Source organism: Austrofundulus limnaeus, unplaced genomic scaffold (genome assembly GCF_001266775.1).
Source record: "Austrofundulus limnaeus strain Quisiro unplaced genomic scaffold, Austrofundulus_limnaeus-1.0 Scaffold105, whole genome shotgun sequence".
NCBI lineage: Eukaryota > Metazoa > Chordata > Actinopteri > Cyprinodontiformes > Rivulidae > Austrofundulus > Austrofundulus limnaeus.
This window is the reverse complement of record NW_013952507.1, coordinates 409,440-425,314: the sequence shown is the minus strand read 5'-3', so window position 1 is coordinate 425,314 and position 15,875 is coordinate 409,440. Positions and strand designations below refer to the sequence as shown.

The 15,875-nt window shown below is 40.5% G+C and overlaps 1 protein-coding gene across 4 annotated transcripts in view; it reads right to left on the bottom strand.

Annotated features, from left to right (window-relative positions):
- The window catches only part of LOC106521244 (apoptosis-stimulating of p53 protein 1), a 42,474-nt gene that overhangs the window by 6,805 nt on the left and 19,794 nt on the right, over positions 1 to 15,875 (bottom strand). For 2 of the 4 annotated variants that reach the window (XM_014013730.1, XM_014013729.1), the window contains exons 5-16: positions 10,766 to 10,861; positions 9,181 to 9,237; positions 7,796 to 7,916; positions 7,617 to 7,696; positions 7,141 to 7,287; positions 6,901 to 7,041; positions 6,628 to 6,823; positions 6,214 to 6,342; positions 1,924 to 1,991; positions 1,654 to 1,846; positions 1,351 to 1,566; positions 1,039 to 1,239 (exon numbers count right to left, since the gene is read on the bottom strand). In XM_014013730.1, coding sequence (XP_013869184.1) covers positions 1,039 to 1,239; positions 1,351 to 1,566; positions 1,654 to 1,846; positions 1,924 to 1,991; positions 6,214 to 6,342; positions 6,628 to 6,823; positions 6,901 to 7,041; positions 7,141 to 7,287; positions 7,617 to 7,696; positions 7,796 to 7,916; positions 9,181 to 9,237; positions 10,766 to 10,861 — 1,645 coding nt within the window. Of the gene's footprint in view, positions 1 to 1,038; positions 1,240 to 1,350; positions 1,567 to 1,653; positions 1,847 to 1,923; positions 1,992 to 6,213; positions 6,343 to 6,627; positions 6,824 to 6,900; positions 7,042 to 7,140; positions 7,288 to 7,616; positions 7,697 to 7,795; positions 7,917 to 9,180; positions 9,238 to 10,765; positions 10,862 to 15,184; positions 15,719 to 15,875 lie in introns of those variants that run through there. The other 2 variants (XM_014013731.1, XM_014013732.1) reach the window with 2 other exon arrangements.

Below are 15,875 nucleotides of genomic sequence, written 5' to 3'. Positions count from 1 at the left end.
TAGAAGAGTTTGTTGAATCTGACGTGACATGTTCGTACGAACCCTTTGTACGAACAAAAGTAAGAGAAATTTAGGATAAGAATATGAACATGTTCATGCATGAGGCCCATTGTTTCCTTTTTGTTGCTGCTTTTTATAACTTGGAAATCTGTCATTAGCCTTCATTTATTACTGCTGTCGTATATAACCAGTCAAGACTAAATACTTTATCGCCTAAAATGATAACCCTGGTCCAACCTAATAACAGTCTTAATAAAAATATGAATTTACTTTTACTATTAACAATAACGCTTGAAAACTACTAAACTCAATGTGCAAAACCCAAATTTTATATTACCCATTTTCCTTATCAAATTTCTAACATAAAAGATCACATTCAGTTTTCCAATCCATAGAAACGAATTAACATTATTTAACTTTTTCAGTGATGGTTAAAAATGATATAATGACAGAGAGCTTTTAATTAACGCCTCCTCAAACCTCACTCACATAAATACAAACAAGTGGAGCTTAAAATGCATGAATTAATACAACTGGTGTCGTAATTTTACTTTAATTGCAGCAGGATCGTCAGCAAGTGTAGATTACCCTTCACAATTGTATTTGTCCTAAAATAAGCTTAATGACTGCAGAAGATGAGAATTTTTAAAATCCGATTACTTGATTAATTGGCAGAATAATCAATAGATTAATCGATTAGTAAAATAATTGTTAGCTGCAGCCCTAGACAGAACAACACTATACTTTACAGGGAAGGCTCAAACTACTGAAAATCATCATCTGCTTTATATTTATTAACAATTCACGRTTCTGAAATCTTGGACCTGATTGATTCATGTCCAGATTTGAGTTGTTTTATTTGTTCATGCAGGAGATTAACTCAGCTTAAAGATTCTGATTAAAGCTTGGACTCTGAGGTGGTCATTGAATAAAAACGTCTCACCGACTCAAGCTTAACCAGATCAAACTAAAATCCCAGCTCAGCATTACAGAAACGTTTCTATAAGTCCTGACGGTTTCAGTCCGGTGTGAACCTACCCATCGGTGTGAGCTTGGTAGGACTGAGGGGACGGGGGATGTTGTCCACGTTAGGCGGAGGAGGAGCTTGTCCATCGCCGTTTCCTCCTCCTTTATCTTTACCTTCCTCGCCTGCCGCCTTCACTCCTCCTCCTCCTCCCTGGAGGAAAGGGACGGGGGACGGAGACGACGAGGAGGTGGGGAGGATGGGTTTACCGTAGACTTTGGAGAGAGAAAAGAAAATGTTTTTCTGTGCAATAACATATTAAATATTCAGGATTTAAAAACATATTTAATATTCAGGATTTAATGTGAGTTTAAATGTTTCTTTACCTGCTTTGACGGCCGTTCTGTTGCTCAGAGAGCCGTAGTTTTTGGCCTGAGGCTGCTGGAGGTACATGCTGTAGATGGAGCTGCTGTTCATGGTGGGGGGGCCCTTCCTGGGGGACTGCGGCCTGGAGGGGTGGTCCGGGACGTAGGGGCGCACGGCCACAGCTGGAGGGGGGTCAGTGCGCTCGGTTTGAGGGGAGTGCGTGGAGGTGGCAGAACCTACCAGCAGGGACAGAGACGTTAACGTCAACACAAACCATAAAGCAACAAACAAACAAAAGGAAGACAAATCATAGCCTGGATTACTTTGGTTTGGATTAGGAGGGACGGAGATACGCTGCTGGATTTGCTGCGGGGAGGAGGAAGGGGTTGAAGAAGTCGGGGTGGATCTGGGCCAGCCCAGTGTACCGGGGGCAGAACGCGGCAGAGAGCTGGTGGCGCAGTGATGCCCCGCTGCCTGATGGGAGGCGCTGGGGTACGTCCCATAACCAGAGGGAAGCTGCAGGGGAGYGAACGCTTTAACGTTATTATTTATAAGAACTAGAAAACTTAGTTTGTGCTGAGCAGAAACAGAACCTGTTCTGGACTGCAGGTCCTCCAATCTGGTCCGCTTTTACTGATGTTCGGCCATGATGCTTCATTTGCTGAASGGAAAGGCAGAGATTTAGAAAAAAGAAATGCAAATCCAAAGGAAGTACTACAAAATAAAAGATCAGATAAAATACAGTCAGAAAACTAGAGAAGAAAAGAGGTGTTGAAGGAAGTACTGCTCACCTGCTGCCTGAGTATTTTARATTAGCAACTTTTTACAGTACAACACAACCAAAGTTAACAAAATTCAGACTTGGCTACATGTGCATGATAATTTTGGGTGTATTAACAGTCATATCTGTGGTATTAGTAAAATATTCAGTTTTTAATTTGTGGTGACCTGATGTTTGTATTCCAGCTCAGCAGACTGAATGTACTAAAAGCAGAYATGTCAAATAATGAAGCACAAATACGTACATTTGGGCTATTTATACTTTACTAGAGTAARTATTTTTCAACAAGTTTTTACTTCTACTTTTTACATTTTCATGCAATTATCTGTACTTTCTACTCCTTASATTTTAAAAATGCAAAAAGTTTTTAATTTCTGTTTCACTTCGGCTTGTTTTGTTCCAACTTCTCATAAACAAACAACAACAACAACAAAAATATCCAGATATACYCTCGAAAAACAGATTGTTGGATTTAATTAATCAAGTTATGGCAAAAATCACACTTTTAAAAGTTGCTTTACACTTAACTCATTTGAGTAACTTGGTTAAGTAAATCCAACCATCTGTTTTTTGAGTGTACAGRGCCTCCTGGATAGAGTTARTGTGGARGGATGAGAAGTATTAATATTRACCATTCTYACTCTACWGGTAGTACGATCCATCARAGCTGTYTGACACACATCACAGTAAGGACAGATCAGACAAGTATCGTATGAAGACGATGTGACAGAGATATGTACAGTATGTGGCTGAAACAAGCATCCCAAACTTTTCAACATTATCATTTTATTATATTTCTGTCATGTCGAGTCTGTCATGACTGTTTTTTTCCTGTAATTTTGTATTTTTCTGCACAGTATCTTGCTTTTATTTTTAATTTTTTATCTAACTTCATCTTGATAATCCGGTACAGTAATTATTATCCTTATTTTAATTTTGAGCTATGTTTATTTTTTTAATGTTACTATCTTTAATTCTATTGTTATTGCTACAGTTGATAATGTCACATAACAATATACTGTTTCTGTGGATTGATGTATGTATCTACACCAGAACTTCCCACGTGGGACAATAAAGGCTGATTCTATTCTATTCTATTCTATTCTATTCTATTCTATTCTATTCTATTCTATTCTATTCTATTCTATTCCATAGTCATTACTGAATTTAGAAAAATGTTTTCTGAGGAGGTGGTGGTGTGCACTATGGACCCCTGTGGCTTTTGTCCTTGATTACTTTTACTTCTGTACTTTAAGTAGTTTTAAATCCAGTACTTGTACACTTTTACTTGAGTAAAATGTTTGAGTTGTATTTTTAAACCCTAGTATCTATACTTCTGCTTCAGTAATGAGTGTGAATACTTTTGACACCACTGACTAAAAGGTTTGAAACTGATTTAACCAGCGCGACACGAGTATCTGACCTGATTCAGCGCAGGTCGTACTACGAATTAATCCCTAAATCTTGATTAACTCTGAACGCGTGAAGCTCGGCGACCTRCCTGAGAGGTAACTACAGCCGCGCTGATGTCAAAGTGTCTTTTTAACCCATTTGACGAAGACGTCAGAAACATCAGTCCCCCCACCACACCGACACAGATTAACTACCGAACATGAGAGCTGCGCCGCCGCTTCAACCTGCTGACCTCAGGAAGCAAACAGTCACAACAGGAAACGAGCAGTCAGCTCTGTGCGAGGTGGAAACTTGGCCTTCAGCCCGACAGCTCAGATTAGAAGCAGCCTCTCAGAGTTGTACCAGGAGCAGAGGGGACACAGCACGTCCCAGTGCAAAGGACAAAAGGATAACWCAGATTAACAGCAGCGAACTCTTTAACAACTCAGGCTTCTCTTTTAGTTAACGTCCAGCACGTTCAGCTGATGGGTCATCAGCAGGGAGACAAACCCAGTTCTGACCTGCTACATCCCGCCAGCACTCAGACTGAAGCGAGTCCACCTTCGCCTTCCGGCGACAATAAATACTTGCCGGAGTTGTCTGAGCTTTTCGAGCCTGAATCCGCACAAACATTTTGTCCGAGAGTATTCAGCCACCTGACGACAGCAGACATTAAAAAAACTTCCTGCTCTCCTTCTCATAAGACAAACTGTACACAGCTGCAGGTTTACTAAAGCTCAGACTTCCCTTCATTCAGCTGCTGTTCCTCCCTGTTCTGTGATTTACAACAATGATGTATTTTCTACATTACGTAAGGCCTGGTAATAAATAGAACTGTGGCATTCTGTTTYGCATTCAGGAACACAATGAGGCTTTTAACAGCGCAGGTTAAAGACACTGGATCGACCCGGCAGTACTGGAACTGAGCACAAATGTTGCAGGGTTTGTTTTTTCAGTCGGGGGAAGTGAAAGTTTGAGCTGAATTGGTAAAAAGGAGGAAGGCTGAGGAGAAAATGTTATTTAAAAAAACTGTTTCCTTAGATTTGTTTCTAACTTTGAAACTGATCATTTTAATCGTTAAACGTGCCAGTGTATAGGCACTGAAGCATCGATTATTCTTCTGATCCTGTCACAATTTAAAATGATTTACTTCATACAAAACACATCAAAACATGTGAATCTATCAGAAGGACTTTTCTATGACGTCTAGTAGCGGTTCTTCTTATAGAGGAGATGAAAATGGCAAAAAACTGCATTAAAGGAGACATGAAACTTTTAAATTCTTCTTTTTCACATTTAAATCCTTCAGTTGGGGTCTGTATAACGTGGAGCTGCAATGCTTTGGTCTGAATTCCTCCTTAWTATAACTCCATAAGCCCCGCCCCTTTTCTGAGGTGTGTCTCAGATCAACTAATTTTGAGGCTGTCTCTTTAAATTCACTTCCAGACCGGTTCATTCCACTTTGATAGAGGGATTTACGACTAAATAGCAGCACAGAAACCTTTTATTTAGAAATGAATTAAAAGATGTCAACAAGGGAAGACTTGTCCGTCCAGCCTTACATGTTGGAGCCAGAGTCTGACCCAGAACCAGAGGAGAATGAAGACCACCATATTGTAGTTGGTAAATCCAGACCTTATTTACAAATTCTGTCGCAAATACAGCGATATAATAGTTCAGAAAATGTCACAGAAAATAGAGAAAACTGAACGGATTGAAAAATATGACTCAAAGAGAATATAAAGACGCAGAACCTGGAGAAACTAAACTAAACTTTTTTGCCTCCTAGAGACTCCAAGTTCACAACAAAATGAATGTAATGGCAAAAAAAGTGGATTTTGGACAATAATTCGTAGGGATGAAATGATACACTAAAGCTACAGTAACATAATAAAGTAATACTTACTAAAATAAATGAAAATGTCATCACAAATCCTTTTGTGACCAAAAGTTATCAAATATCAAACTGAATTTGTCTTAAAGACATAACTGTTACACAARCACAATGAAGATGATTCATGTATTTTTATGAATCCATTCACATTTAAGCAGTTATAATGGATTATTTGTTATATCCCTAACACGTCCCTTTTAAAGTTCCCAATCATAAAAATGGGATTTTGATGAAATATGAGCAAACCCAGCCCTCCTGGGAGCTCCACAGCTCAGATATATTTCACAACAGAAACATGATTTGAAGTTTAAAAAGCCACAGAAAGTTTGGTCTGAACTGCTGTTTTTAATAACATCAAGTTTTTACACAATCACAGCTGAAGTTTTATGAAATTGAAAGATTTCATTTCATTAGGTTTTACTCGTTGTTKCGCAGTGGTTCAGAAGGTTCAAAAAGAATAATTGAATACCAGCCTGTGGTCTGGCCTCAGTTTATTTTCTGAAGCTGTTTTCTGACCTCGAGCAGCTGCCGACTATCGGATGTCTCGTCCGTGTCCCTTCACACTCGACCCTCACATTTTAAGGTCAGTTTGCGATTCGGATTTAATTATGTTCTCTCTCCTCACCATCTGGTGTGTATAATTAATCAACACGAACAGTCCACAACGTTTGAACGGCATTGTTGATTTTACCACTTTTGACTTTGAGTTTTTCTCCCTTCTTCATTCTGACGGTTTTAACTTCGATACAAGATTTAAAGTTTTAACGTTTGACGTTAGTTTGAGTTACTGCAGGAACTAAACAGCAGAAAACTCACGGTTGTTACCGTCCCCTCCTTGAGGGGATCCAGATCCCTCCCACGTCTCAGTGGGCTCTGACAGGACGATGTCTAAATCTGAAACTCTCCACTGGCCGGGAGGCTTCCTGGTGCCAGTCCTGTCCTCCTCTGCACCGCCACAAGAAACAAGACCAACCACGAGACAGTAACAACCAGCAGGAAACAAAGAGACAGCAGAACGACACCACAGCCACGGTTACAACATCAACCACCATCAAAACAGTGAGCACAAAGTCACAACGTTGAGTCAGGACCATCGATGGCAACAAGAACAACAGATAGGAGGAAAAGAAAAGAGGAGGCGACAGACAGGAAAAATAAACCAAAGGACAGTTAGACTGAAAGAAGCTTGAGTTTTAAAAGTGATTAAAACAAAAGATGACATTTAAAAACCTGAGAGGGAGCGAATGTGGTTGAGTGGAGTGGGTTTGGGTGGTGGGTCAGCAGGCAGGGGGTACCCAGGGTCCGCTCTCCCGTCCGATGGAACCTGGATGTAGGGYCAGACGGCCGCCACCCGACCTGAAACCCCCCCGCCTGAGTGGGGAGATGTCTGAGGGGAGGAGGGGGCTCCACCGTTCATCCGACTCAGCTGCAGGAGCAGAAAGACGAGTTTAAACMACGGCTATTTGTGTTTTKAAAAACAAAGACGAGAGGAAACCGTCTCACTTCTGCCCTCTTCTTGTGCAGGCGCTCTCTCAGGTCACAGATGCGTTGGTCCATCACGGTCACCTGGGCGTTCCTCTTGTTCAGCAGCTCCTTGTTCTGGGCCAACTTGCTGCTCTGCTCCAGATTGTGACGGTTACGAGCCTGAAACAGAAAGTGACGAGCGTCTGATCCCAAGAACTCCAACCTGCTGACAGTCTGAATTTAAAGTCAGTGGGAGGTTTGTGAAAAGCTGTCGTTTACCTGCAGCTCCTGGTAGAGTTTCCTCAGCTCCACGGCTGCAGGGCCGGACAGCGGGGATGCTCTGTGGCCGGTAGGAGCCCCCTGAGGCAGGGTCCCGGAGGGCAGCTGAAGGCGCCCTCGCCTCAGATCCTCTAACTGTTGAGTCAGCTGGTAAAACACACATTCGAAGAACATTTTCAGGAAAAAAAAATGAGATTACTGCTGATGTTTGGTACTCAAAAGAAGAAAAGAAGAAGCAGCTTAAAAGAACACAAAGAACTGACGGAACAAAAATCAGGTCTAGATCTGTAATCCAGAAACAGAAATGTGGATTTGAAGAATCTTATCTTTCGTCAATTAATTCTTTAGTAAATCCTTGTGAAACTACAACCTTTCATTTAAAAGGTTATATTCCTGTTTTAAGAGCTGCCTGAGCGCTAAAACCTGAATAATTTCTGTAAGTAGATGCGTTCCCCGCAGACAACCCTCCTCGATACCTGGTCGACCCTGATCACGGCAGACTGCAGCTCCGCCTGCTTCTCCTGAAACAGGTTGCTCATGTGGTCGATCTCTGCAGCTGCAGAAAAACAAAAAGAAAAACGAAGGAGAAAAGTGATTTTATCGCTCTGCYCCCACGGGTCGTCAGCAGCAGTTTTCCAGCGGTCTTCAGACTTACAGAGGTTCCCGTTGATCAGTTTGCTGTAGTCCACCTGGCCCCTCATGGCTCTGATCTTCTTCAGCTTGGCCTCCTGTGTCTCCACGCGCTCTTTGAGCCGCTGCAACTTCTCAGCTTCAGACTAAAACAAGAAAAAATACAATAAAATATGCTTAATATTACGATGAAGTATTAGGGCCACACAGCGAGATTATTAGGGCTGGGTAAAAAAAATCAATTTAATCGATCGTGAATCGATTTAATTTCAATTTGGGTAAAATGATTCACAGGGAATGAGATGGATTCTTCCCCATGGTGTCTTGTGTGTGCGTCTGAAACGTGTTTCTATATTTTGTCACTCCTGGCTTGCCGTAGGTTTACATCCGACTGACGTTCAGCGCTAACGTTAGCTTTCAATAACAAGTTGTCTGGATCAAAACAAAAGAAACTAACACTCACATTATCAGCCGATTCTCAGCAGAACTTAAAGATAACATAGACCGGGGAGACTTTTGTTTCAAAGATTTGCGCTCCTWTGCAGGAGTGAAAACGAAGCGACGAGCGGCTCGTTAGGAGCTCGAACCAAACAACTMTATYTAAACATCTGACTGAAACTGTTCTCCACAGCATAGAGAAATGTGTGGAAGACGACATTCTAACAAAATTTAGTTTTGTTACATTTTAATGAAATCCACAGTGATGAAATGTTGCAGTTGTATCATTTGTTTTTTAAAGGTACAAGACAAGTAATAAGTTTTAATAAGTTTTATTGAACGTAACAGAAGGTAACAGAAACACTACAAGTATAGTTTTCARGCTCAAAAGGAGTGGGCAGAAGTATATTTATATTAGCCCACCTCTTCTCCTGCAGCCTTATTCCATCACTTCTTAGTGATCAAAATAATTATTAATTACTTAGAAATGAATTCCTCCAACAACACTGTCACCTGCGATTCATTTTTAATTTCAAACATTTGAAACTTGTGACAGTTTTCCTTCAAGATTAAACAGCTTGTCCTTAAAACCTGTTGTTTATGTTGAAGAGAAAAAAATCAATAAACATTTTCATTGAATCGAATCGTGATTCATCGATTCAGAACTTTATGAATCAAAACCGAATCGATTTAGAGAATTGGCCATGATACCCAGCCCTAGAGATTTTTTTAAATTATTATTTATTATTTAATAAACTCGTATTATGATATTAAAGTTGTAACATTAAGAGAATAAAGTCGTGGCAGTTCACAGCAGGTGTGAAGAAAATGATGAAGAAATTAGTAAAAAATCAGGAATTGAAAATGGACAAGTTATGTAAGATTACGACTTTATTCTCATCATGTAAAATAGATCTTGTTTGGCTGTAATACTGAGAAAAGAATGGTGGTGGACAGACAGGTGCTCCTTACCTGAGTCTGTCCTTGGTTCGACCTGCCTCCTTGCTGAAGGTACCTCAGTCTCTGCTCCTYCATGAAAATAAAGGGATTTTTCTCAAGATCTCCATCAAAGCAGCTGAACTGACAGTTATAACTTTTAATTTTAGCTTAATTAACCTAAAAACAAACAAACATATGAGCAACAGGAGAAACAAACAGTAAAGGAGCAGAAGTTGATTAATGTCACATTTCATCTCTTCAGTCAGGCTTTGTTTTCTTTTGTTTTTTATTTTGTCAGCTCAGTCTTTGCACTTTTATAGAAGTAGCAAGGATTCTAAACTCACAGGATGAATCAGTGTTAAGCTGATGCAAAACAAACGTTTTATTAAAGAAGTTGTTTTAAATTGMATGTTTAGCCTGTGTTTTCAGCAGCCTGAGACAAATTATTCCAGTTAATAAGTTGAATCTATGAAAAATATGAAAAACAACCCAGTTTAATGGACTGGAAAAGGATTTTAGATCCAAACAGCTTTTAGCTGAAAATACAAAAACCTGAAACTAAATAAAGGAAGTGGATCAGAGATAAATTACTGATCTGTTTTTCCCAAAGCAAAAGAAACAAAGAAAAAGCAGTATGTAAAACAAAATCAACCAATAAAAGAGAAACAAGATTTTATACATCCTGAAGTTAACAAGTTCTGAAAGTTTCTTAAATTGTTCAAATACATATTTTCTTTTTACATACCTGTTGTTTTAGCTGTAGATCTGAGCTAAACACACAACCATAAAACACTGAGTTCACAGGAAAAACAAGGCGGCCATGTGTGACGCTGACTGAAGCAGTTTTCACCTCTTTTCTCCGCATCATGCTGATGCGCTGTAAAGCTGACCAGTGTGTGTTTCTACACACATCACTCACTGAACGCACACACGCACYCACCATAACAACACATTACATAACAACGGCCTGTTTGACTGCAGAGCGCAGGAGGAAAAGTTTCAGGTTTTTCTCCTCTGGAAGTCATTAATCCGCCCCGAAATCTCAGCTGAGAAACTTTTCCATCCTCGGAGAGAAAGAAGTGTTCGACACGCAGGAAGGAAACTTTTAATCTGTCAGTTTATACAAACTGGGAAACTGCTGCTTTTAAAAATGTGCAAACTCAGCATAAATGAGAGAAATATAACTGCAGTAACAGCCTTGAAACAAACCGAACAAAAGCCAGAGTTTATCATGATTAGACGCTTGACTTTTTTTTTGTTTCCCAGCAGCTGCAGCTCTTTGATGACCTCACTTCCTGTCAGCTCAGAGGTCATTTCCTCAGTGTGAGAATGGGGATCTCTAAATGTGACTTTTCTAAAAACAAAAATACTGAAATGAAGCGTATTTCCTCTTATTCTTATCACAACTCGATCACACTTCCTGTTTCTGAACCTTCCCTAAACTTCCCACTTGTCCCTTTTGGGMTTTTCTTTTTTAATGCAGTTTTTTCTGTATTCCTGAAGGGGCTGCATGTTTTTAATTTAAAGCCACGCAGTGAGAAAAGACGTTTCTGTAAAAATACAGTAGTAAAGGTGCAGATGCGTCGGCACCGTTGTCCCTCCAGATGTTGTGAGTTACCTTAGCAATCAACATCTGCTGCTGAGCTTCTATTTGTTGCTGTTGTCTTGTGGCCATTTCCTGGAGCTCAGAGAGGGTCAGCTCCACTCGAGGAACCTGAACACACACAAAGACACACACACACACACACACACACACACACACACACACACGTTTTAGGACTGTTGTCATATCACCACACACAGCAGCTCCTGCATCGATAATGCGAGGCTCAGCAGTCTGACAGAATTATAGTTTTGAATTTTGTGATTTTATCTGCAGCGTTCATGGCGTCGCAGTGACAGACGACTGCAGCAGAAAATTTAATAGACTCATTATCGTCATTTTTATGATCAGGCTACGATGCTGTTTACTTGGCATCTGAAAATACATTTCCTCAAATGTATTTTGAATCTTAAAAGGGCTTCACTGAGTGAGAAGTAGTGTTAAGAGAAGCAGACAGTTTAAGTTTCGCTTTCAGTTTCACCCGTTGTTTGCTTCGTTGCTGCTGAGAGCCTGCAGGAGTCATGGGCGGGGTGTGTGGGGTGGGGGGTGGGGAGGTGTGCTCTGTGATTTTGGAAGCTCAGCTTGGAGACACATCCCAGAAGCGGAGCTGATCCCAAAAGGTGGTTCTAGTCCCAACCAGTCGTTTTTGCTCCCCTGCCTGTCTGCTTCAGGACACTACAGGATTTCTCAAACATGCATAAATGAGAAAGCAAGACTCTGGGCATGTTTTTGATTAGTAGTTAACATGATATAAAACTCAAAAAAGTTGATTTTACATGATATACCCCCTTTATGGACAAAGGTTTTGAGTAATTATAAGAGAACTGTGAAGGATTTTCAGCCCAGCTACATCCTGAAATTGTTTGTTCGCTCGTCGACACGTTTTCTCTCCAACTTTTGTCCAAAATACACAAGAAATTCAAACAATTGAACAAAAAGCAAATGATAAAAATCCACAGCTGAGTGTTGATGAGTCAGAAGTTGGTGAGGAACCGTAAACTGATACAGTGGTTTGCAAAAGTATTCATACCCCTTGAACTTTTCCATATTTTGTCACATTACAACCACAAACATAAATATATTTCACTGGAATTTAATGTGAAAGACCAACACAAAGTGGTACACAATTGTGAAGTGGAAGCAAAATTTTACATGAATCAAAACATTTTTTACAAATAAAAAACTGAAAAGTGCGATGTGCAAAATTATTCAGCCCCCCTGAGTCAATACTTTGTGGAGCCACCTTTTGCTGCAATTACAGCTGCAAGTCTTTTAGGGTATGTCTCCACCAGCTTTGCACATCTAGTGACTGCAATTCTTGCCCATTCCTCCTTGCAAAACAGCTCAAGCTCAGTCAGATTGGATGGAGAGCGTTTGTGAACAGCAGTTTTGAGATCTTGCCACAAATTCTCAATTGGGTTTAGGTCTGGACTTTGACTGGGCCATTCTAACACATGAATATTCTTTTTTTAAACCACTCCATTGTAGCTTTGGCTTTATGTTTAGGGTCGTTGTCCTGCTGGAAGGTGAACCTCCGCCCCAGTCTCAAATCTTTTGCTGACTCCAACAGGTTTTCTTCCAAGATTGCCCTGTATTTGGCTCCATCCATCTTCCCATCAACTTTGACCAACTTCCCGGTCCCTGCTGAAGAGAAGCACCCCCAGAGCATGATGCTGCCACCACCATATTTGACAGTGGGGATGGTGTTTTCAGAGTGATGTGCAGTGTTCTTTCTCCGCCACACATAGCGTTTTGCATTGTGGCCAAAATGTTCAATTTTGGTCTCGTCTGACCAAAGCACCTTCTTCCACATGTTTGCTGTGTCCTCAACATGGCTTCTGGCAAACTGCAAACGGGACTTCTTATGGTTTTCTTTTAACAATGGCTTTCTCCTTGCCACTCTTCCATAAAGACCACATTTGTGTAGTGCACGACTAATTGTTGTCCTGTGAACAGTTTCCCCCACCTGAGCTGTGGCTCTCTGCATTTCATCCAGAGTCACCATGGGCCTCTTGGCTGCCTCTCTGATCAGTGATCTCCTTGTTCGGCCTGTAAGTTTAGGTGGACGGCCTTGTCTTGGCAGCTTTACTGTGGTGCCATACTCTTTCCATTTCCGGATGATGGATTGAACAGTGCTCCGTGAGATGTTCAAAGCTTGGGAAATCTTTTTATAACCTAAGCCTGCTTTAAACTTCTCCAAAACCATATTCCTAACCTGTCTGGTGTGTTCTTTGGACTTCATGATGCTGTTTGCTCCCCAATATTCTCTTAACCAACATCTGAGGCCGTCACGGAGCAGCTGTATTTGTACTGTGATTAGATTACACACAGGTGGACCCTTTTGAGTCATTAGCAGTCATCAGGCAACTTCTGAATGCAATTGGTTGCACTCAGGGAAAAGGGGGCTGAATACTTTTGCACGTCGCACTTTTCAGTTTTTTATTTGTAAAAAATGTTTTGATTCATGTAAAATTTTGCTTCCACTTCACAATTGTATACCACTTTGTGTTGGTCTTTCACATTAAATTCCAGTGAAATATATTTATGTTTGTGGTTGTAATGTGACAAAATATGGAAAAGTTCAAGGGGTATGAATACTTTTGCAAACCACTGTATGTTTCCAGAATAATACATCTAATTCCCTGGAAACTGAACATGATTTTCTGTCGTATTCTGGGAAATCCCTTCATATAATGTTTTTTTAATCAGTGTAAAGACTGAGAATTCCCCTTTTTAAACACATCTAAAATTCCCGCATCACTCCAGACCAATGAAACACTGAGACTCTTGAAAACAAAACTAGCTCGTTAACAGAAACTACATCATTTTGATGCTTTTCAGAATTTGCCACTGTGCTGAAACGCCCTCATAATTCTGATTATCGAGAAAACTTTCAGAAGTCGACAATTTAGGTTGTTTAGTTTCAAGACACCACAAACAAAATAATTCAGAGTCGAAAGTTTGAATTAAAAACTTGCCTGACAATTTAGTTCAAAATAACCCTGATTTATCTCAGAGGTGTTGGAGCTGAGACRCGGGGAGGAACGATCCATAAAGCTGAACAGATGCTTTGTGTTTTGGGATTTTTWAAATATGAAAACTTGTCTTGGGAAGAGGAAACATGTCTGATGCATCAGTAATTAATGAGACTGACACGTTGTGTTTTAAAAAGCATGAGCTTCAGGCTTGACTTGAGTAATTCTACAAACATTTTGCTGATGGTAGTTTTTTTTTACATAATGCAGACTCCATCATATTTTAGACAGTTACATCACACACATTACAGTCRGCCATTAGCAAACTGCTGACCTCAACATCCTCATGTTATTTTAAAGAGTCTCCGGTCAATGTAAACTGGTCCAACTTAGAAGAAAACCAGTCTGTGCTTGTTTTACTGGGTCTAACATGAACTTTACATGTGAACGCCTGATCTATGAACATGTGAGACGTGTGAGTGTCCCGTGTGGAACTGGAATATTTTCAATGAGTGATCACTTTGGTGGGTTTTTTCCTGTCAGGGAAACCAATAACCAACGCTGCGGTACGATGAATTTACAGGGCGCATTTCCTACAACGCTGCGCCTGTCACAAAGTCAGCGCTGATATTTATTACACACATAAATTTACACCTGAGAGGCTGTGAGCTCAATGATCCTTTGGCCTTGTTGCATATTATGGTAGTTTTGCCTTTAGAATGTAAAACTCTTGAATGTCAGTATTTAAATTAGGGCTTCTGTATGTTTCAGTGTAAATACATGTAACAATCATAAAGAGAACAGGTTAAAATCAAGGGCATTCAGCTTTTTGGCAACATTTTCACTCTGTTTTATTATTATTTTTTGTTTATTTTATGCAGACCAAAGGCTAAAGAGGCAGAAAACACAGGGGTTAGAATCACTGCAGTGGTTCCTAAGTGCTTCAGAGTCATTAGAAGTGCTCAGTTTTTATTTGTTCCTCAATACRGACTTACAGAGGCTGCACATTCATGCATGCCGTCTTTATGTTTATTGAAAAAACTAAACAATACTGCTAATAAATTATTAATAAGTAAAGCTAGACTCTAATGAGGATTGAGTAGAATTAAATGTCTAATAAGTGGATAATTTTAATTTTAGTGACAGCTCCAATCATTTTTAAAGTTTTATAAGACTTTTTCTTCAAGAATCCCTAAAAAACATTTAAATTGCAAAGAGTAATTGAATTATTGAGTAATTACAAATACATTCTGCTTTTATGTTTTACTAACTTAAAGGTGACTTATTGCACAAAACCTAAATGAAATAGAGTAAAAGATGTTTTCAATGAGAACATGCATGTTACAGAAACTAAAAGTAAACAGATCCAGCTGACCCTGGCTGCAGTCATGTCTGAATCCTGCAGCCACGCTGGTGTAAACATGCAGTTTTCATCAGCGCCCTGCTGTGCAGTATTTACCTGCAGGCTGTCCCATGTGATCCTGCAGGAGCGGACTTTAATTTTGCTGCATTGTCCTTCAACAGTGAATTCCTGCACCAAATCCACCTCGTTCCACTCCATGATCGCCGCCTCGCACAGAGGCTCAGCAGACCTTCGCGGGCTCAGGGGGAGGAAGACGCTGCCGGGTGGCTGGAAGGACTTTAGGAAGGGAGGGGGAATCGGAGCGATCCTTATCACAACTTTCCCTCCCGTCCGTCTGGCGATGTGCTGAGATTTACGACTCCGGCTCGCCGGTTCAGCCCACACGCCCTCCCTGACGCTCCCTCTCAGACCAACTCTCATTTATTGGTGAGTTCTCGTGTGACGCGTGAACAGAGTAAAAACCCTTAATGTGACTCGGCATTCAGGCAATAAACAGGATTTTAACACCTAAAAACGAGCAAAAAACTAAATAAAAGTCATGATTTTACGATTTTCTTTATCAACATCTCTTCTGTTCTTGGTCCATCTTCATCCTTTCTTCTACTTTTCCTCCCTCATCTCTTTCTCTCCATCCTGTCGTCCCTCTGCAGCTGGCTTTTTGCTGCAGCGACACCCCSTCTCCCTCCTCCCCACACCTCCCTTTTTTCTTTCTACCACTTTCTCTCAGAAGTGAAATCACTGCAGCACAGCCTGACGGGGCTCGAGCTGCTCTAAGTCACTCCTCCTC